This window comes from Glandiceps talaboti, chromosome 1, assembly GCF_964340395.1.
Source record: "Glandiceps talaboti chromosome 1, keGlaTala1.1, whole genome shotgun sequence".
In the NCBI taxonomy this organism is placed as follows: Eukaryota; Metazoa; Hemichordata; class Enteropneusta; family Spengelidae; genus Glandiceps; species Glandiceps talaboti.
Window position 1 is genome coordinate 4332524 of NC_135549.1, and position 23128 is coordinate 4355651.

Genomic DNA, 23128 nt, shown 5'->3' on the forward strand with positions numbered 1-23128 from the left:
ACGATTACCGTCAAATTAGATTTGGTCTGGCTGATTTTTCGTAGTCCAGGTGATAATGCGATACAGGATAATTAAAGCAGTGATAAGCAAAATTGTAAACAGTCTGACCACGATTATCATCCGTTTATTGATACCTAAACTGCACGAACCGAAGCGCGCTGTCTGCCAAGATTCAATATTTTAAGCGAAAATAACTTCTAAAAAAGACTTGATATTGCATATATCTAAACGTCTGAACGTGTTAGTGAGAGCATTATACATTAACGTAGCCTCCAGACAGGAACTACTGACAGAATGAGGGATGGGATTTTAATCGTCTTCAAACTCAGTAGACAGCAATTTCTTGGTGCCTCTTAGCATTCCCTTGGCGAAACTGTGCCATGTATTACATATTCTGGCGCAATATGGACAAAGGGTGCATGCCTGTCATTACCTGTCCATCCGTCACGCGGGATGACAATGGTTGTCACCTCTTGACATATATGACCATGATGTTACAGTCAACATTAAGTTTTCACCCATGCATGAATGCTCCAACTAGAAGGGGTTGTCACTCTTTCCACTTTCTACTAGGATCTCACTCACTCGGAACCGTGACGGTTTGTTGACTGAAAGATGTAGAACTATGAAACAGTTCGGTAGTTGAAAGATGAGGTCTCCAACAATGATAATCACGAGTGTTATTTCATGCGTGATTCCGATCCACCAAGATTTATATCGTCTCGGTCTACGATGTACATGAGCAAAGTGCAGCACTAATAAAATGGTAACGAAATGTGTTTAATAGTCAAATCATTTCTAAGATAATTCTGACAATTGTATTTTTCACCCTCAGTCTTTTAAATTACCCCGAAATTGCGTCGACACTATCGTACCATGCCGTTGGGCAATACCGGGAGGTACGCCAATCAGTTAATGAGGCACACCACGGATGATTCATTTGTTACAACCCGGTTCAACAGTGGACACGCTCCCACGAGTTCGAAATAAACACGCCAGACCTGTCTGGTTTGGCCATCGCCGGCTGTTTCGACCTACGTACAAAACTACTCGATATCCCATTAGAAAAAGACACAATTGTCAGAATAGCGGATTCACATTGGACACTCTCTTCTTTGTAAATGACAGTAAAGATATAATTATTGTAAGGTAGGTGACAAATACTTCAAGGTACATACTCCTTCGTCGTATAACCAGCGATAGTAATCCTTGTCATCCGAAACATGGCCGCCTCGTAACTCTCAAGTATCTTCAAACATTCGACGTTCAGTTTTTTTGTGTGTCCGAAAGTTTACAGAAACAAGCAAGCACTGGTAAATCTGCCCTTTATGTCGATGAAAAGGGGTCTTTTATTGGATTATCTGGGCGCAATAGTAAGCCGCTAATTAATATACAATTGGCAACCAGCAATGAAGTTAGTCGGGAACGAGTGTGGTCGTCCTGCACTGAGGTGAGTTAAATTTTACATGCACAACCTATCTACACTATCTGTGTAGTGCCATTCAAATAAGGCTTTGAAACTGTTGTATTGATCTCACTGACAACGATACAATAGATAAACAACCAGTTATACAAATGTCACTGAGCTGGGCTACAACACGAGTACTCCCAACACGAAACTACAGAAAGGGGTCGGCTACAATTCAGGTCACATGACCACTTTGACGTCAAGAAAACAGACATGCACCAATCAGCTGCGCGCTTGGATGACACCTGTTGACGGGCCCACCCTCGACCGTCCAATGAGGGAGGGGCTTAAAGATCGGAGCGGACATAGATCAGTTCAGGTTTGCAGAGTTTACTGATGAAGCACGTCGGAGCCTAACTTCATGTATAACCTCGTAACAAACCCAGTGTGGTTTCTCATGCACATGACTATACATGTACTATGTACATCATTTAGACAGAGTTACTTTCAGCCTGTTCCAAATCACTATGGCAGCCTTTAATTCGGGATCAACTTTACGGATTACTTATCAAGTCGTGATTTTTATTCTTCTGGTGACCGGAAAGTCATTGGGATCGTGGCTGTAAGTGTCTTATACTCGTATGACATATAATACACCGTGTTTGTCAAACCTCACACCACTTATAAGTTGATTTTGGAAGTTATTAAGTATGATTAATGTCTTTACTGTTGTCCCGTCAGAGGGTTTATAAAAGTCCAAAATCATAGCATTTCACAATCTGAACGTGTGTTCAATGTATGATTACTTATTTAGGCGGCTTGGGGTTTCATCGGTGGCTATCACTAACCCCGCTGAACCACAAGACAAGGTATGCAATGTAGTGACCGGTCTGGTGAACGAGCAGAAAGACGTATGTAAGACGAAACCACGTACCATCACGAGTGTCAGCGATGGAGTCAGACTAGGCATAGAGGAATGCCAAAGACAATTTGAACGTGAAAGATGGAACTGCTCGACTACACCTGATGAAAACGTCTTTGGGAAAATACTACTAGAAGGTAAACCATCCCATACATCTTGAATTACATCCTATAGATAATCAAAACATTGTCTGTATTCCCGTTAGTTCTATCTTTTGTCTTATCTCAGATAGATACTTCATTATTTGCATCTTAATGTTGTTGTTTTAAACACTCGTACACAGGCTAATTACTAGTGACATGGCCTATTTTAACGACACCACATACAACACCTTCAATGCTTCAGCGGAGACGGGAAAGCAAAATCCCCCAATCCGATCCACGTCTTTGTTTTTCTTTCGTGCCGCTATAAGATAAAGTGTAAAGTGTTATTGTTGATTGACGGCTTCGACTTGTTTTGTGCCAATATGGCATGAAGGGGTTTAGTATTTTCGTTCACAGAAGGTAATATAGACATTAACAGCGTTTTGAGCAACAATCATAAAGCCTACGACTTTTTAATTTTCAACAGTCTGAGGTTGACAGTGCCCCTCTCCTCACACGACCCCCTGCTTCGTTTACGAATACCTTCTTGAAATGGAAGGGAAGCGTGTCACTATACATCACAATTATTGTGGATGTAAAAGCTAAGGTTGGTCAAACAAACACATCGGGTTAATCTTGCAATGTTCTTAGTACTGCCGAAAAATGGATTCTGGACACCGAGTCTTTATATGCTAAAACATACTAGACGAGAAACGCGGTGACCCGCAACAACGAAACAACACGACTGAATGCACATAACTCACCACCGCCCAAATATTCTAACGTAAGAATATTCTGTTTTGTCCGCTCTCCTGTGATCTGTCTATGCATCTAGGCTATAGGGAAACGGCGTTCATATATGCCATTACAACGGCTGGAGTTGTACATGCAGTCACACACGCTTGTAGTGCGGGGAACCTGACGGATTGCTCGTGTGATTTATCCACTGACTCACAGTCTCTTGAAGAAGGATGGAAGTGGGGAGGGTGCAGCGATAACATCAATTATGGTATCACGTTTAGCAAGAACTTTGTGGATGCACCGGATAAATCCTACAAAAAGGATAAAGTCCGTAGCTTGATGAATTTACACAATAATGAAGTTGGAAGGAAGGTAAAGGAATATACTATTTAATTCATTTAATATGATAATTGTGTGTATATATATATATATATATATATATATATATATATATATATATATATATATATATATATATATATATGTTAGTAGGCTAGTCGTTTTACTTCTTACTCTTTTTTACCTATATATATACTGAAATGTTACCAAAATATGACAGACGCAATTAATTGACACCAAGTTGCTTACCAAAACTCATTAGTAACTTTGAATTTAATATTTAAGAACAAAGAATGACGTAAATGTACCAACAATATGTTATTATAATAATTTACATGAATGTGTTATGCAGGACGAATTTTAAAAAAATTGAAATATTAAGCAAACAATTCACAAAGACGTGTTTAATATGTCTACCCATATGGAGACCTATAGTCGCTACTACATTCATATTTCTCATGTCAATCGCCGATATTTACGCTTAAATACTTTTTGTACACACTCGTCGTCTTGTTTACCCTAGTGATTTACAAAGCGAACATGTTCTTGGATGTACGCTCCATTCTTACTGGCGACACGAATAGGTCGAGCTGTTACATCAATCCCTTGTCGTCTTATGTCCGCACGAAAGCTAACACGTTAAGACAATACTCGTTCCCGATTTAGGAACGACAATCGAAGTTCATTGTTCTAATTTCCACATTCTGAAAATATTTCCTGGAGTACTCATTCCTTGTTTACCGTAACTATCCGCGGTGACATCACAGTCAAGTTTCAATACCTGTATTTCTCTTCCGAAAAGACTCTTCACCGAGTCGATTTATATTTTACTGTACGTATATCTATATCGGTTTTGGCTCGGTATACTGTACACATTTGGCCAATTATTGCACTCAGTCCAGTCAGCAGTGCTTGCCTTTCGGTGGTTTTAGTTTTCTAAGATGTGTGAAACACACTCATCTTGGAGTGCAGAATCAACACTTTACGCACCAATTTCATCTTTGTTTGTATAGCATATAGGTATGTCACGCCTGCCGATAACGATTTTTTTATCGATCTGAACTCAATGTTGAGCTATTTGGAGACGCCGAGGGTGACGTTGAAGTAGTCTTCTTGTAAACTGTTAAGCTGGTCACTATGGTGTAGACTCGCATGCACACCAATTCAATACTCTTCGTGGGTACTCATTAAGTCACGTTATTTCCATATTGAATTACCATCGACGGGGGTTTTGATGTATTTCAAAACACACAAGTAGGTTTCAAGAGCGTTTTTGGTTGAACTGGAGCGTTTGTAAATGGGTTCGTGAGAGCAAGGTAGACAGCTAATAAACCGTTTTGCCCTTTTGCATTCTCACCTAATACTACAGTATAGACCTATTACCATCAAAGCTTAGCGATACAAGAAGAATAATTTGCGGCAATTTTTTTCAGATGAAAAGTAGTAACTCTAAAATTTACGGTTATGAATAAACATAATGAGAAAAGAAAAAGTTACACTATGGGGTTGTTCTTAGATGTATACCGAAAATCCGATTTGACATAATAGCATAGATTGTACAAAAATTGTCAAACAGCAGTGTCTTTTAAATTACCATATTTGTGCATTTCTCTCATCGCAAACGTTACCAAGGCGATTCAAAAACTTTGGAGAAACATTCGAAAACTTTTTAGGAGGTCTTAGGTCTCACCGTGGTGAATATTATCAAATATACCGAACCAAATACGATCAAAAGGTGTACACATAATTGGTGCAGAGATGTCAATTGAACAAAGAAAAAAAGTTAGGTTGTAGACATTTCTCGGTACTGTAGGATTGATGAAAAACAGTTACTCGGAGAAACCCCCTTGCTATCTTACATTAATGTGTTTTTACGTGTGTACTTGTTTGTATTTTGTTGATTTTGTGGATATTTCAGCCTAACACCTATTCTTGCCACGAGTACATGCCAATGTAGACTACGTGTAACTCAGTTTTCACTAGTGTGCTTTTGAACTACTCAAAGATTTCGCTTACAAGCATTCACACACGAGGCCTACGTCATTCGACTTGTTATCCAAGGCAGAGATAACAAACAACACCGAAAGATTGTAAGACACGCTAGGAGCAGCCAACTTTACAGAGATACACAAAGAAGGGGACATTCGGTCCTTTCAAAGCCCATGCTATCGCATTGATAAATCGTGGCTACTTCTTTGTACAAAACTTCAATGCCTATCTGTATTTGAATTCATCAAGGGCGTACTGCACCGTGTGTGGATTTGTCAATTCTCGTTTATTCTTTTGACAGTTGAGGTACTCGTAGTACTGCGAATTAAGGGTAAAAAAATCTGTTGTGTGTGTGTCCCTTTCTCCAGACAGTTCTCCTTGAAAGCTAAAACCACGTACAAATCTAATGACTCGAGATTAAGCGTTTGATGGTGTGTCCTAGATCTGGTAATGGCTCTAATTGCTACCAAGTCAATAATGTTGCTTGTGATCGAGACTGACAGCCTTTTGTCTACCGTGTGCATTCGAAGTCAACAGGATGAAAAAATGTTTTTAGAACTGGTGTGCTATAAATTGGTCATGATTCGCCTATTTGTGAGGCCAAAGTAGACGCTGTGCATTTTACCATAGCTATGTCCTGTCTGAGCTTACTCAAGCCGAATAATGGCGTCTAAAAGCCATGTACAGCATAGTCTGCCTTGGCGATGTATGAACAGCCGGGTTTCGTAGGTCAGTAAGTCATCGGACACCCAACACAATGACGGCCTTTTTCCCACTGCAAAAGCTTTTAAATTCTAGCTGTGTACAGTGTAGACTTATAATGGATACGTATGAACATTGTAGTATCAAGACTGTCACCGGTTATCACATCCGTACTTTTTTACAGCTCTACATGTTTACAAATTTTGTCCGGTTAAAGCCTTCTGTGGTATGTGGGTGAAAACACAACAGCTTCTAACTCTGTCAAAATACATTAACCGACACAAGTTTCTTTACAACGAAAAGCATCGGTATAAAGGTATTGTATTAGTTGTTTATATTATCATCTGACTCGGAATGCCTTTCTCGTGAATTGACCTTTCACCTCTGTTTGTTTATCGCTGGCGATGCTCTTTGTCTAGCTTTCTCACTGAAAGTAATTTTGTTGCGAAACTCTAAAGCAGCCAGATACCATTGTTGTAACATCCTTTTAAAAAACCTACCACCCAGATTTACAAATAACTAGACTTTTTATGAAGATTGATCATGTTTTCAAAGCACTGCACCTGCATTAATGTGATGACAACATCCAAGGATTTACTTCGATGTTTAATTTTGATAAACTGATTATAATGAGTGGAGCAACCACGAATGACAATCAGAAACCATTAATTGTTTAGAATGCGATCATATAAATGAGATATTCGTTTTCACATGTACATAAAACTTCGCTGAGGTCGCTTCAAATGAATACAGGTAAGAATCGACTGTCGTTGTTAGACTCAATTCCTTTGTTTCAAATTCGCGCAATTAAAGTTCACGATATGTCTGGAATTGCTATAGAAACTGAAAACAACATTTTTACGATGGGACCACCACCAGACGGTCATTGTCATGACAAACAATACGGACAAATGAACAAAACAACACAATGACGAATTAATTCCAAGCAGTGTCTCACGTCACCCACAAGAAGCCCCCCCCCCCCGGTGAAGAACAGACCCGTCATCGCATGTCGATTCCACCCCTTCACTATATAAGACAAAACAACGACAATGTTTTTTATATTTATTTGTAAGTAACCACAACTTAACCAAAATGCTGAGGTATAATATGATTAGTTTTTACGATTTCAGTCGAAGAAATTTAATGTTGAAATAAAAAAGAAATACAGAAAAACAAGAATTGTTTTCACTCCTCTACTTTTGATCGAAACTTGGAGAACTTCGACATAGGCGTATTTTCTATTCACGACAACTTGTTTGTAAGGCGTAGGCACACTGGAAATTCATTCGGAACATGAATTAATCACTTTGAATAGACACTTGATAACTTTATTCAGGTCATAAAACGTTATGCAGTTTAGGGCGTGTATAAAAGGGCGTCAACTCAGATATGCAGTGACGCAAGCCGTGAAGCATTGACAATATAACGACTCCATGAATGTAAAATTGGGAACGCTACAACTAGTGTGGTAGAGATTAATAGTTTGGTAGAATTATAGTCCTGACATAAGAAATTAACCTACACGTTATATTTGTCAACTCGTTTGAAATTTATGGCCTCCCTTGACAATTACAGCTTACAACGGAGTGGATTAGTGAAGACGAGGCAACATCATTTTACAGAAATAAAGGTTTTGTCGAGTTATATTAACGAGAATAGGTCAGTCTACCTGAAAAGCAACATGAGGGTCGTTAATCAACTCTGAGAGACAGCTGTCAGACGATGCTGTCTGTATATACTAGCCATCAATGAAACGTGGAAATACTTTGTAAACATCGGGACTGTTTTGTCACCCCTTTTCACCAAGCGTCCCTGAAGACAAGACCCAACCAACACCATTCATGCATGTATGTACCACAGGAAACGTTGTGTCACCTGGTAGATTACTGTTTTTTAGTTACATTACGAGTACATCGAAATGGTTACTTCTCAATTACGAGGCGATTGTGGTAATATAATGGTCATATTCGTTATAAATCAAACACACGCTTCACATTTTAAGTTTCCCTCTTAACTGTTTCTTTCAACCACATTTTGCTCGTTTTCGACACTGTGACACGGTTCAATAACCGTCGAGGTTCGTTACCTTTTGCTTAACCTCGGAATTTATTTCCTACATGTGTATATGTGAAAAATGGAGCTTGAGAAAATGATTTTTGTAGTTTCTTAGACAATGCATTGATCTCACATAACCTTGACTGTTGCGTCACTGGGAACATACCAAATACCATACACAAGTATTTAACTTATCCAAATGGGGATCAATAACAAGTTAACAGCACATACTATAGTGAAAAACGCCTTTGGGATTAATATTCATCAAGATAAAAATTCTTGGAATTTCTTGGAACTTTTAAGGAAGACTCTTTACTAAACAAACAAGAATATATACACGTAGAACATTAACGATTCTGTCTTCAAGAAAATTGACTAGGTGTTACTAACTAACTGACAGACATTCTGGCATTGATGGAACCAAAACTTAGGATTTAATATTTTCAGTGATGACACTAATAACAATCCGTGTGCAAAAAAGAAGGATAGTAACACCAGTTCAAGTTCGTTCTTTATCTATCTTTTGAGGTGACCCAGTGAAGATACACCACCCAATCAGGTATAATAATGGAATTTGAAATGTCAACCTATGCTTAGTAAAATTGAGTTGCTCAGGAATTTCAGGTCATGACTTTAGAATTTCTTAGTAACCTTAAAGCCGTATGAAATCAATTGCTTTTCTTTAGCTAATAAATTGGTTTATACTATAAAGTAATGGAAGAAGGCTACAATTACAAAAAACTCAACTGGTTCATGCACATACTGTCATTTTTTAACTATCTTTTATCTGTCTGCTTACCTAAGTATTACTAAGCTTATACTCAAGCGTGTCCCTCTGACAGACACGTTTTGTATATAGTACATGTATCATACGCTAACCCAATGACGTGATGAGTTATACGACAGATGAATTCAAATATGATTATAAATATGCTATATTCATTATAACTATTGTCGCTTTTTTCTTTGCAAATTGTTCCATCGGTTATTGAAGCAAGGTTGTCCTTAACTGGCAGTGCACCATCCTTGGCATCATGTGCATTCATTGCGTATGGTGGTAAGCTAATGTCTAGAAAACGTGTGTATACTCCTGAAATTCTTTAGCCATTCCAGTTTTCCATTAACTGTAGAGGTAAAGAAATTCGTGGTTGTCGCAATTATAGTACGATTCATTGTAAAACACGCTGCAGAAATACATAACGGGATTCATGCAAGTGAAGACGGTAGATATGGAGGAATAAAGGTAAACGTACTATTTTTGTGCACCGTGTACTTTTCACTTGAAGAATCGAACTGTAACCGCATTATACTAATAAAGAAATTTGACCTGTTTGACCTGCTTTTTCTGTTGACTTTAAAAGAATCATTTTCGTCACACTAACGCTAACTTTAGTAAGTTTCATAACAGCCGTTAGATTTCTTTACTGTCTGATACCAATTAAAATAAACATACTGATGATGTGTCGGCATGAGACATTTGATTCGAAACGCGTGTCATTTTTTAACTGATTTTTCTTACTCAAAACGACCATGAGTTGATCGCAGCTCACCGGTATGACTCCACTATACTCTGTGAGTTTCACGTGTGTACCGTGATGTTGATGACTGTCTAACTGAAACAAACATGGGACATCTAAAGAAAACAATATCATTGTTGTTTTGTCTAGTGGCAAACAAATATTGATAAGTCTTATTGTGTGCCAATATTGGGGACCATACCCTTTCTTCTCAATCGATGTAGGGTTTGTATGCATGTTAATTTGTACAGGACCTTTTTTTATTCATTACCAGTCGCATCATTGTATATGAATGTAGTTCTGTCACTTTCTATTCCTTAAACCGGATTTGGAGGAGAGTACAATTTAGAATTGTGCCAAAAAGTGTAAATCTGTATTATCGCACTTAAAACGGGATCTCTATCTATTGAAAGTGGAAGTAAATACGAGTTAGACTAATCCCTGAACTACGATTACAAATTAACCATAGCTACTTAACGTTGAATGGGTAGAGAATTCGCTGCTATGAATCGCCACTTTACTCAATTAGTTATAGAAAATGAAAGCTTTCAATGGAAGTAGGTAAATCAAGTCTGTACGTATGCATTAATACTCACGATTTCAACATTCTTCTGCTACCAGTCACAACATATATAAGAAGGTGTACTTCGTCTCCTTTGAAAGACGTTTGTTTTAATTCACATCGTCCTCCTATCAAATGTTTGTAACTACCTTGTAAAGGCAGGTTTCATTACGGTTGGTCGAAGTAATGGCTTACGAAACGAGTCAGAAAACTCCACCCGACGTTTTCAGGTAATCACTTTCGTAAAGTTATCGGCCCACCAGCTAAATTGGTCTGCAGTAAGCTCCTTGCCCCTTCAAGCAGAAACAGAAAGGCCAGCCCCCATTCAAAACTATTTAGCTAATGAAAGGGGAAAAATACTTACCCATTCATTGGACTAATTGAATGGCTTATGTTTAAATAAAAACTTTAATATTGACTAAGATCTTAAGAAAATGTACTAAAGAAAACAGATCAGGCTATTCCCCAAGGGTGGGATTTGAAACTAGCACCGCAGAGAACACCTGCGTTCGAAGGCTGCCATGTCAACTTCTATTAGCAATGTTTTGATTAACTGTATATGTCTGGCAGTAATATTCAAACTTTGGATATTGCTTTGAGGAGACTGTCAAGAAAGTAAAGAAAAACGATCACAAGTAGAAGTATTGATAAGGCGTGCAGCCTTTGAAAGTTGACGAGAAGTGGTATAATGAGGTACGTTGGCCCCAGGTACGTTTGTAAAGACTGCCAAATGAAAAGGGGGTCTAAATAGCGATATAATTGAATGGGAACTAGCGGGTTGAAAGCTGGACTTCTAATCCCCACTTAAAAACGTGGGACTCGGTCTTCGACCAAGATACATCTATTCTTACACGTCTCGTGGTAATAATCTCAGAGGCGGACTGTTTTGAAGAAAGGTAAACTGTATCCATTGGAGTTGTAGAAGCAATCGAATTCAATTATATAATTGAATTAATTCAAGCCTCTAGAAAAGTCCCATCTTTTGTTCTCAGTAGTGGCTGTATGAGATTCGGATACGGTTGATTGCAACATACGAGAACACAGGAGAAACGTGTGGATACACGATATGTACATCGAATATCATGTCCGGTACATCGAATATCATGTCCGGTACATCGAATATCATGTCGGGCACATCGAATATCATGTCGAATACATCGAATATCATGTTGGGTACATCGATGTCATGTCGGATATATCCAATATCGTGCCGGGTACTTCGAATATCATATCGGGTACATCGAATATTATGTTGGGTACATCGATATCATGTCGGGTTTATCAAATATCATATCGGGTACATCGAATATCATACCGGGAAATCAAGTATCATGTTGGGTCAATCGAATACCATTTCGAATACATCGAATATCATGACGGGTCAATCAAATACCATGTCGAATACATTTAATATGTCGGGTACCTCAAATATCATACCGGGTACATTAAGTACATGTATTATGTCGAGTATATCAAATATCATGGATGACAATATTTTCGTTTTACATGCCACTGTATATAATCAAATGCTACCAACTCTTTCTCTTGGAATTGGATATTTTGGGATAATATTGATCAATTTATTCGAAGGACATGGAATCCCAGGTAATCTTCTTAAATTTGAAAATTTTGCGGAAATCTTTTAGAAAACAATTAGTGCAAATATTTATGCAGAAATCGGAATTTCTTAAGACGTTGAAACATTCCTAAAGAACCATGACGGTGCTACATGAAATTAAAATGACTGCTTGATGATTGTACATTCACAATTAAATCGTCTCTTCTCATAGGACACGTTGGCGTTAGAAAAAGTCCCACGTTAAACTTTGATAAATGTTAACCTATTGCTACTGTAAACAAATGAATATAGGCATGGTCTGTCGTCATGACGTCATCATGTCCAATTTATCAAAAGATAATAAATTTGGGGTTAAAAGTTCCTCGACAAGAAGTACAAATGGTATATTTGAATGGAGATAGGACAGTGTACATGACAAGAAGTACAAATGGTATATTTGAATGGAGATAGGACCTGTCCACGACAAGAAGTACTTAAATGGTATATTTGAATGGAGATAGGACAGTGTACATGACAAGAAGTACAAATGGTATATTTGAATGGAGATAGGACCCTGTCCACGAAGAAGTACAAATGGTACATTTGAATGGAGATAGGACCCTGTCCACGACAAGAAGTACGAATGGTAGATTTGAATGGAGATAGGACTCTGTCCACGACAAGAAGTACGAATGGTAGATTTGAATGGAGATAGGACCCTGTCCACGACAAGAAGTACGAATGGTAGATTTGAATGGAGATAGGACCCTGTCCACGACAAGAAATACGAATGGTATACTAGTATTTGAATGGAGATAGGACCCTGTCCATGACAAGAAGTACAAATGGTAGATTTGAATGGAGATAGGACCCTGTCCACGACAAGAAATACGAATGGTAGATTTGAATGGAGATAGGACCCGCTCCATGAATTCTATTAGCGTAAAGAATGAAAGGCACACAGTTATAAACGGTGCTCGTGACATGTATATTCATCAAAACGATCTAAGCATTAGTCTAAGATAGAGGGTGAAACACGGAGAAGGTCATGAATATTATTAACGCTTTAAATTACAGACTGGGATAACTTAAAATATCATCAAGGGGTTACAGGTAATTGACTATTTAAGTTTATAACTCTTATTAGCTTTATCTGTTCTGTAGCTTGGAGTTTAAAGCGGTGCTCTTTTAATTAGATTTAGTTGCAGGTAATAGCACTGCTCATGAAAATTCAGCGCTCGTGCATTCTGTGGTTTGAAGGTGAAACTATATTTTGTGGGAATTGATGGATGATTTAGGTTTTTGGTAGACCTCATCTATCACCTCATGAATCTCATTTAAACCGTGACTAACCTGGTTGGAGTACCTAGTACCTGCAACGCTTGCTCATGTTTGTCAACTTATTGTTATTCAAAGGTTTGCTAATAGTAAGAACGGGTGTATTTATGTATGTCCTTTGAAAAGATGCCCATGTGTACTGAAAACAAATTAAGTAATTATCCCACCCTCTGGTTATTCGGTGGGGGGCTACCCGAATTTGAAATTCTTTCCTCTCTTCTCTCCGACGGGATTTTTTTTATGTAAGGAGAGTGACTTCGTATGCCATCTAAACAAACATTGTCAGAGATGTGATGGCGTGTGTGAGTGGTCTGCAATGCAACTCCGTGTTTAGAACACTCCGAGTACCTTGTTTAGATAAAGACAAGGGGAAGAATGGAGTGCCCCAGGGCCAAGCTTAAAGATGTATACAGTATATTCAGAAGACGAGGGACAAAGAAATCCTGATTAAACAGTACCATCACGACCGCACATCCGTACAACATCTATACGTGAAAAACACTTACAAATGATTTATAAACTGTAAAGTAGAGGGGTAGAGCAGAAGCAGTCAATAAAAGCTGCAAGATTTAAAATATATATAAATCAGTTTGCATAGAAGATGTTAATCTATCATCATGAAATAATGAATCGCACCATTGCTCAGTGTATTTTGGTTAGTACACCACTGTAAATACCTCGTCAAAATAGAACTAATTTTGCTATGCGTGAATGCCTTCTGCTGAGTGGGATTGAGGATGGTGTGGGACGACTGTCAACACTGTTTTTTTCCAAGTGAATCTCTATGCCCCGTTTTCGAGTCAAACTTGCGTTAAATTGTATCGTAAGTAATCGTCTTTCCGAGAAGAATCTACTTCAACTGTAACATTACTTAGACATAAACATTCATAATCAACTTCTAAGTTCCTTTACCAAGGAACTATATTTTCCCCGTTTTCTTATAAATGTTAAATATAGGTTAGACCTTGTTGGGTCCTTCGCTTGTCCTTTTTAAACAAAACAGATAATACCGTATAGACTGTTGTGCGGCTACATAGCGAGAAAGGGAAGTCAGGTCGCAGCACACATATAATGCTCAGTGCAGGGGACTTACAAGGTATTGGACAGAACTTTTGTTGCAGATACAAAGCTTCCAATGAACTTCATTCACCCAGTGTATATATAAGAGGCAAGTTTTCAAAAGTAACCCTTTTTAGCGAGATATCACACACTGAGTCTGAGATTTTCATTTACCCCGTTGGTCGTCCGATCAAAAGGTCGAAGTATCACAAACCTACTTATAATAGAGACGATACCAAGATTTCACCACAAAGTTTGTTTCTCCTGTGAGAGTGGAATTCAGTCTGTTTGTGTACTTAAATCTCCCTTTTCGGCTACTGTTTCACTTGTTTGCCTTGGCTTAACCCATCCATATCGCCTACATTTTATCATTTATCACGTCCTCTCGTATATGCGGTCTGTAGAATTATGTTCATCTTAAAGAATACCACCCGCCCCCTTATCCCTATTTCCTTATATAGCAAATCATTCCTCTTTGTCTTGGTGTCATATTGACGTTCAGAAAACATTAGTTAAAAGAACTACTGTAACATTGTGTAATACTAGTACTGTTCAAGTTATTCCGAGGTGGTTCTCTAAAACTGGGGCTAGTATGATGCATCATTTGTAGTAGTATATTAGGTCTAGGTATGATGTATTCACAAGAAAACAATTCAGAACGAATTTATATAATGGATGCACCTGACAAGAATAAATCGATTATTTGATAAATGTAGGAGATAGACTAGTTTAGTAGTAGGCAGATAAGATAAAATGTACACACATACATACATACATACATACATACATACATACATACATACATACATACATACATATATACATACATACATACACACACACATACATACATACATACATACATACATACATACATACATACATACATACGTATGTACGTACGTACATACATACATACATACATACATACATACATACATACATACATACATACATGTACATACATACATACATACATACATACATACATACATACATACATACATACATACATACGTACATACATACATACATACATACATACATACATACATACATATATCCGTCCGTACGTATGCACGCACGCACGCACGCACGCACGCACGCATGCATGCATGTATGCATACATATATACACACTTGGTATCATCGATAGCGTGTGAACACGTATGTGGTAGTAAATGCAGCTCTATGATGTGATTTGATGTTATGTTATGTGGTGTGGTGTGGTGTGATGTGGTGTGGTGTGGCGTAATGTAATGTGATTTGACTAAGTTTGATGAAGTATGGTGTGATGCGACGTAATGTGATATGATATGATGTGATGCGATGTAGTGTGATGTGGCGTGATGACTGATGTAGTGTAGTATGATGTAATGATGTAGTGATATGATGTCAAGTCATGTCATGTGATAAGATGTGATGTTATGTGGTGTGGTGTGGTGTGGTGTGGTGTGGTGTGGTGTGGTATGGTGTGATGTGAAATGATGTGATAAGATGTCATGTTATATGATGTGGTGTGGTGTGATGTGATTTAATGTGATAAGACGTGATGTTATATGGTGTGGTGTGATGTGATGTGATGTGATGTGATGTGATGTGATGTGATGTGGTGCTATATAGTTATTTGTCACAAGTGTACTATGATGTGATGCGCCGTAAAATTATGATATGCAATGCAAAATAGCAATCTGTCTCACCACACGGTGAAGCGATATCGAAAAGTAAACACCATAATTTAGTTTCAGGCGTTGTTTGAGATCAGCTGTCCATGTATACACTGGAGCGATCACCGAAACATTAGAAGAAATTGACACTTTAGTAGCGTCATACTTGAATTGGTAGAAATCGTCAAGCGTAACAAAGTCAACCCTATAATTGACCCGGACTGACAGATGTGGTAATATCACCGAACGTTTTTTTTTCTTAATTTACGAGAGGGTTTTACATGCAGTTCCCACAACTCTTCCTGTATGCCATAAAACATGACGCTGAAGCAGATAGTCGTTCGTCTCTTCCTGCAAATAGACCACGATGATTTTACGTGTTTCAATAGTTCTCTTACCTGCAATATCACTCAATTTTCGCTTCAAATTTACAATGTTTTGGCCATGATCATATTACATGTTTGGCGACACTTGCAGGGGAGACTATTGCAATGGATTCCGTCTGTCCGTCCGTCATTTCTTAGACATGTAATATCCACTTTTTTCACACTTGGCACAAAGATGATATGTCATATACATATGCAGGTCACTTAGTTTTGTGACATATGCAAATTTGACCGAATGGCTGTCACATTTGTAGTTAGAAATCAATATTCGTACAGCATCATTCACATGCCTAGCGACTAAATTCCTCTTATTATCAAGTACAGACTTTCTTTAAGACACTGGCCTTTGACCTTGAATTTGACCTCATGAACAATGATCTAAATCCAGCCATTTCTTCCATATCACAGACACTTTGTCTCATTTATCTGTTACCACTTTCTCTTAAAAGGTACAAGAAAATATACACAAGGTTTAGTTTTAGTACTCATATCACTTTTTTACTGAATGCCAACCATATTTGGAGTAACAAATCAATATATTGCTACATAACTCTACAACTTCAATACATAGAGAGTTCATTAAAGTGTCTAACCCCATATAATCACATGCAAGCTTTCTGATAAGAAAGTGACCTCTGACCTCGAACTTCTTGGTCAGTTATCAAAATCAAGCCTTTATAGAACATCTGTAACATTATGTATGGCCAATCAAAAAGATGTCTAAATAAGGTCATGAAGAACAAGAGAAGAAGAGAAATATAATATATGCATTACATTTGGTGCTCACATAACTTTTAACTGAATAGTGGCCATATTTGTTGTGAACAATCATGATTTACTGCATCATATGCATCGCTCAAAAGCTCAAATAGTTTAATAAATAGAGACTCCATTCAAGTGTCTATCCCTATAGTATTAGGTGTAAACTTCTTTTTGAGATATTGAACTCTGACCCTAACCTTCAGGTTCAATTATCAAAATCAGGCAATTTCATGCATATCATAGATACTTTGTAGTATTTATTTGTTGCCACTAAGTTCTTTTAAAACCATGTCACTATTCAGTCACATAGAAGTGAAGCATTTTAGGAATGTGTCTTCTGTGAAGACTTGTTGAAGATTAGAAAGTAGTCTATCTTCGTATGCAGCCTAAAATACATCACTAAAATGGAGAGTCAGTTATGATATATGTATAATTCCGACAGGCACAACCAGTCATGAATCAATTGTGTAAACATTACCAACCAACCAACATTACATGTACCAACCAACAACGTTAGATCTCACGAAAGTGGATGTTCCTATCCATCGTTATCAACTTTTGGATATTATCTGAGAATCATCACAAAATGTTATTAGTAATTTTGACAGAAAATGTGAACAGTTTAAAAATTAAGTCAAATAATTCAGGTTGATTATTTTTTCTACATCGCGTGAAAAATGACGACACCCGTAATTCTGGCCCATATCGCAAACCAGCTACATGTATCTAGAGATACAATATAGGGATTCTGAATTATATTTTGGTTTGTAATAATCTATCGAAGTTTGAACAACATGTATTTAGAAAGACAGATTGTGTAGTGTCGTTCTACTATTCTACAGACTTCAAAATTTAAATTTTGAAAAGAAACGAACACATACAAACGTATGCGTGTATATGTATGTGTGTGTGTGTGTGTGTGTGTATGTGTGTGTGTCTATGTATGTATGTATGTATGGGCTTACAATTTCGAAGAAACAAACTTCATATACTCACAGAAGAAATGAACAAGTCACTGTGCACTGAGTTTTATTTCTGGGTGGGCTTTTAGACTGACATAATATAAGTCAACATATCCGAGTTGTCTTTAACCACTGAAAGATACAATTTGCACGTCATCGTAGTTTGATGAGGATGTTTATGTCAGCTACTTATCGTTCAACCATCACCGTCTGCTTTGATGGATGACAGTTGACACAAATGAACGTATGTCATGAAGTTGAACACGTTACATGGGTACGTACGTATAATGGTAATGATTGATGGTTAAAATGACACAGTCTAGAAATGAACTCACACTTTCCACTAAGATCAGTGAAAAAGGTGCAAATACTCAATACAGACTTATTTAGAAGGTGATCTAGTTGGACACAGTTTGATAGAAGTGGTTACACGTACACCTTATGCAAGAGATGTGGCAACCGGTGGTGGTTTTTTCGATTTTATTGGTACCAATTACGTCATCAGATCATTTGAATATCTCATATAATCTCTGAATACCTAATGAGAACGCAAACAATCAAAGAATTAAAAATCGGAAACCTTTTTTTACATGTCCCAGAAATATTGTATTGTGCCAGCTCTTTACTAGCGTGTAATGTTAGTTATCTGTTATAAACCAACGTGGTTTATAACACCGTTACAGTACTTGTTTTATATTGTATTATGCACTGAGTTTCGTTGAGTTATCGGAAAAATTGTTCTGGCTTGGAAGAACGTTGTATGGCTCAACTTTAGAAAACTGCTCTCAGGCTTGCAAGAATGTTGGAAGTTAGACAAACCAAATAAATGATTCGATGAGGTACTTCTTGGGTATGCCCAAATAGTGTCACTGACATCAAGCCCATAGAATAAATGCACTTAACGTTGTATAGATATATCAATGCTATATGGATATTGTATGCTTTTATTATAGCAACAATTAACACATGAATATGATACGAGATAAGTTTTATGGAAGTATTGAAAGTTTAGAAAGTAAATAGTGCCTCAACTTGGCCAATGTTCCATGCAATATGTAACCTTCAAGATCTGAAAAAAAGCTGTTGCACAAATTTGTTTTGAACACAAGAAGACAGTTGGAAAAAAGGAAGTATATGACCAAAAATGGAACTTGCTGTTAACAACCCTCAGATGCCATTAAAATATAGCAAAACAAGGCAGAAGAGAAGAATTAACTGAGAACAAAGAAAGATGCCAACAATTAACAATTGTTTGCCGTGCTTTGGTAGCATCATTGTTCGTAACATGCTAGTATATACAGATTAACGTAAAAACATCAAATATTCGAATTCCGAGTTGTATGCAACAATATCATTCGTATGTAGGAAACTATTGAATAAGTTATGTGTCTCTGTGACTTGAACTAAACGAAAAGTGTTGCAAGATTTGTTATGAAATAAGACCTGTTAAAAGTGTAAGAAAACAAACAATGAACTAAACAAGATATGACCGTAAAGTAGATCGACTGTCATGCCAACGGAACCGTGTCCGATATGTTATGTCGTGCAAATGTGTGAGAGATATCTGTCAGTCATTATGTAAACACCAAGACGCACTAGAGTTATCTTTCTGACTGCCAATCAGTTACAGAAGTCTGTCACAAAGTATATTTGTCAATCAGTTTAGCTGTATATTACTGATCATCTATCTGACGTCAGTCGGTCAGTCTCAGATATCCGACCGACCAGCTCAGAGACTGCCCGAATGGTCAAACGATCGGATCTCGAAAAGCAAGCAAGCAAGCAAGCAAGCAACCAAAGAAGCAATTAATGAATCAACGAATCAACGAATCAATCAACGAATCAATCAATCAATCAATCAATCAATCAATCAATCAATCAATCAATCAATCAATCAATCAATCAATCAGTCAGTCAGTCAGTCAGTCAGTCAGTCAGTCAGTCAGTCAGTCAGTCAGTCAGTCAACCAATCAATCAATACATCGATAAATCAATCAATGAATCGTTTGACCAACCGACCAATCCGAAAGTTGAACTCATGTATCTCATCTTCTCAGAAAACAAAGGAACACTTTCCAGAAACTTTAAAAAGCAATGTATTTAGTTGGAACCTCGATTAATGTTTATTTTATATTATTATTTTCAGGCAATTCAAGAACAAATGAAAGTGGACTGTCGATGTCATGGTGTGTCTGGATCTTGTAACGTGCGGACTTGCTGGAAAACAATGCCAAAATTCCGCAATGTGGGAGACTTCTTGAAAATGAGATACGAACTATCCGTTGCCTTGCACTCGAGGGCTAAAAAGCGACTTCGTCGAAAGGATAAACGTTTGCGCAAGCAGCCCATAAACGAAACAGAGATGGTGTTTCTCAAAAACTCTCCCAACTATTGTATGGAAGATTCCAGGAAGGGAATTGCCGGCACGTCTGGAAGGGAGTGTAACAGAACTTCCATTGGACCTGACGGCTGTCACCTACTTTGCTGTGGACGGGGATATAATACACAAGTTGTTCGTTATGTGGAACGTTGCAACTGCAAGTTTATCTGGTGTTGTTCTGTGGCGTGTGACACCTGTGAAACAATGATCGATCGCTATACATGCAAATGAGATTATACCAGATGTTTAAAACATACCTCACATATATTTTATAAGACAATCCTTCTATACCAACTTGAGAAACTCCAAGAGCTGAACGTCACTCTGCCTCAGTGATGGTATACAAGTTGTTACCTGCTGGGAATATAACTTCAAGTTCATGCACAATTACCGTCAGACATAACTGGATTTACTTCCTGCTGTGTGTATGTAAATATTTAGGACATGGCAGTCGCAGTACAGAAAGAAAACGAAACTGTTTACAAACCACTTACTAACAAGAGAAAGTCCAAAGTAAAGACTTCCTTACACGTAGAAGGCACAAGAGTGTCCTCAGCGCCTGGTGATTCTTCCCATTGGAATTATTTCGCTGGGGACATGTTATAAAGTAACGTTGCGATGGTACAGGACAGGATACATAGGTATTAATAAAGTAGCAAAATGAAATAAAAATAAAAACCATAGTTAGGTTACATAGTTGACATGAAATAAGAAGACGACAAGGTAGTGCTGCAATAGTTTTACCCTAGACGTTTGACTCCAATATTTGCAGTACTTCTACTCTTTAGTAGAATGGGGATATCGTAAATGTAGCTTACTTAAAATTTATATATTAGTATGGGGGAAGTCTGCTGACTTAACTAGTACGAAACAGATTTACAATCTTTCCATGCCCTTAACGAAAATGACAACTGTCCGAGTTGCTACTACGTGAAACACATGGTTAGAATCTTCTTGACTTGGCAAGGAATTATTAGCCATTTCCAATTCTGTTGTCGCGGCAACCTATCACGCCCCCATACGGTCGAAGGATGGGCTGTTACATTATTTACTGTACTGGCGAGTATGATGGACACTTGAGGGTGCCCTTGTAGGCAATTCATCCTGTTGGGTTAGCGAGAGTAGAACGAGTGTGCATTTTTAAGAGAATGCCATCCAAATTGATAAGTAATATATTCAGTGAGCAGTTGAAGGAAAGAAAAACAACAAAGAGAATGTAAAAGCTGGGCTGTACAATGGAGGTACTAAGTATTACCGTTCTAAATGTCCCAAATTTTATAATCAACAGGAAAAGTGGGAAAATTGTTTCCAAAGCGAACTAACAAAGCCAACTATATGAACAATTTGTCAAACGAGAACGCTGCTTACGACACTACGGTAAATTGTTTTCTGTCGTGGATGAAAACCTCCAACTATTTGAGAATTGCATTTCGATAAACTCGACTGGTATTTCCTCCAATCATCTTAATACTCCATAAAGCGTGAAATGTGTTGCCATGATCAAAATCTTCTATATATATCTACAAAGGACATAACGACAGTGAGATCATTCACCTTTCTGTCCGGTCTACATTTCAAGTTAAATGCTATATGCATATATGATATATTTATATTAGACAAACTCGACTAAAACACGTTTATGTGATCTTTTCCATAGAAGTCTATATCAATAGGCCAAGTGTATTCCATTTAAAAAAAAAGGAAATACTTTGTCAAAGATCTGTTTTGTATATTATATGAAAACATCAATCTATTTGGGTTAGCACTGAACGATAGCACTGTAAATGCTGCACAACTTCCAAATACATGTATATCACAGTAAAGATTCACTCTCATATTATTTCACAATATGGCTAGACTTTCCTTATTTGGAAGTAAGAACCATGGTGATACACTGGATCGAAGAACTGAAGAAAGGAGATGTAAATTTTATAGTAAATTTGTAGGCGCAATAATGGTTTTTATCATCAAATTTCGATTTTTAGCATACTTAAATCACACTGGACCTTAGTATGTAACATTTAGATCAGATCTTTTGTATATTTGTATATTATTTTTTATATTAAAATAAAAGAAAATCAAAATTGTTGCTCTTTCTGTGTATATGAATATCATGACAATGGAATATCGATTTTACTACCACTCTTACAGGTTTGACAGAATTTATATCGGATGGAATCCCTCGAAACACACAGCAAACGATCGCCTAGGGGTCGCCTGTTGTCGGGTTTAGAAAAGTTGAACAAGACACCAACTTGCTTTTGCTATATTCAAGTAAACATTTTCACACAAAAAAATCGCAAACGTGAATGATATCGCCGTAAAACACCGTAAACACGCCGCCATTTTCTTTTGTGAAAGCAGAAATTTCGGTGGCTGAATGGCTTCATTTGAAAGCGTTACTATTTTTACCTGAAATGCAATTATTTTCGACATGCTTAGCATTTACCACGGTATTTTGCAAAATGTTGTGGATCTACGTACAACCAGACTTAATGTATTATTTTGGTAATCCTTGCACAAACTTCCATATTTGGCATTGCTCTTACAAACTTCCTTATTTGGCATTTCTCTTACAAACTTCCTTATTTGGCATTACTCTTACAAACTTCCTTATTTGGCATTTCTCTTACAAACTTCCTTATTTGGCATTTCTCTTACAAACTTCCTTATTTGGCATTACTCTTACAAACTTC

General features: G+C 37.4%; 1 protein-coding gene across 1 annotated transcript; it reads left to right on the forward strand.

The window, feature by feature from the left end:
* Positions 1 to 1803: 1803 nt before the first annotated feature.
* On the forward strand, positions 1804 to 22375 carry LOC144438815 (protein Wnt-16-like). The gene is made up of 4 exons (XM_078127998.1): positions 1804 to 2030; positions 2223 to 2467; positions 3249 to 3526; positions 20199 to 22375. Exons 1-4 carry the CDS (start codon positions 1882 to 1884, stop codon positions 20661 to 20663), a joined length of 1137 nt encoding a protein of 378 aa, XP_077984124.1. The 5' UTR covers positions 1804 to 1881; the 3' UTR covers positions 20664 to 22375.
* Positions 22376 to 23128: the final 753 nt, after the last annotated feature.

Coding starts and splice junctions, on each gene's coding strand:
- LOC144438815 (XM_078127998.1), top strand. CDS start 1,882: ATGTACTATGTACATCATTTAGACAGAGTTACTTTCAGCCTGTTCCAA. Junction 2,031..2,222: donor AAGTCATTGGGATCGTGGCT/GTAAGTGTCTTA, acceptor TTACTTATTTAG/GCGGCTTGGGGTTTCATCGG. Junction 3,527..20,198: donor ATAATGAAGTTGGAAGGAAG/GTAAAGGAATAT, acceptor TATTATTTTCAG/GCAATTCAAGAACAAATGAA.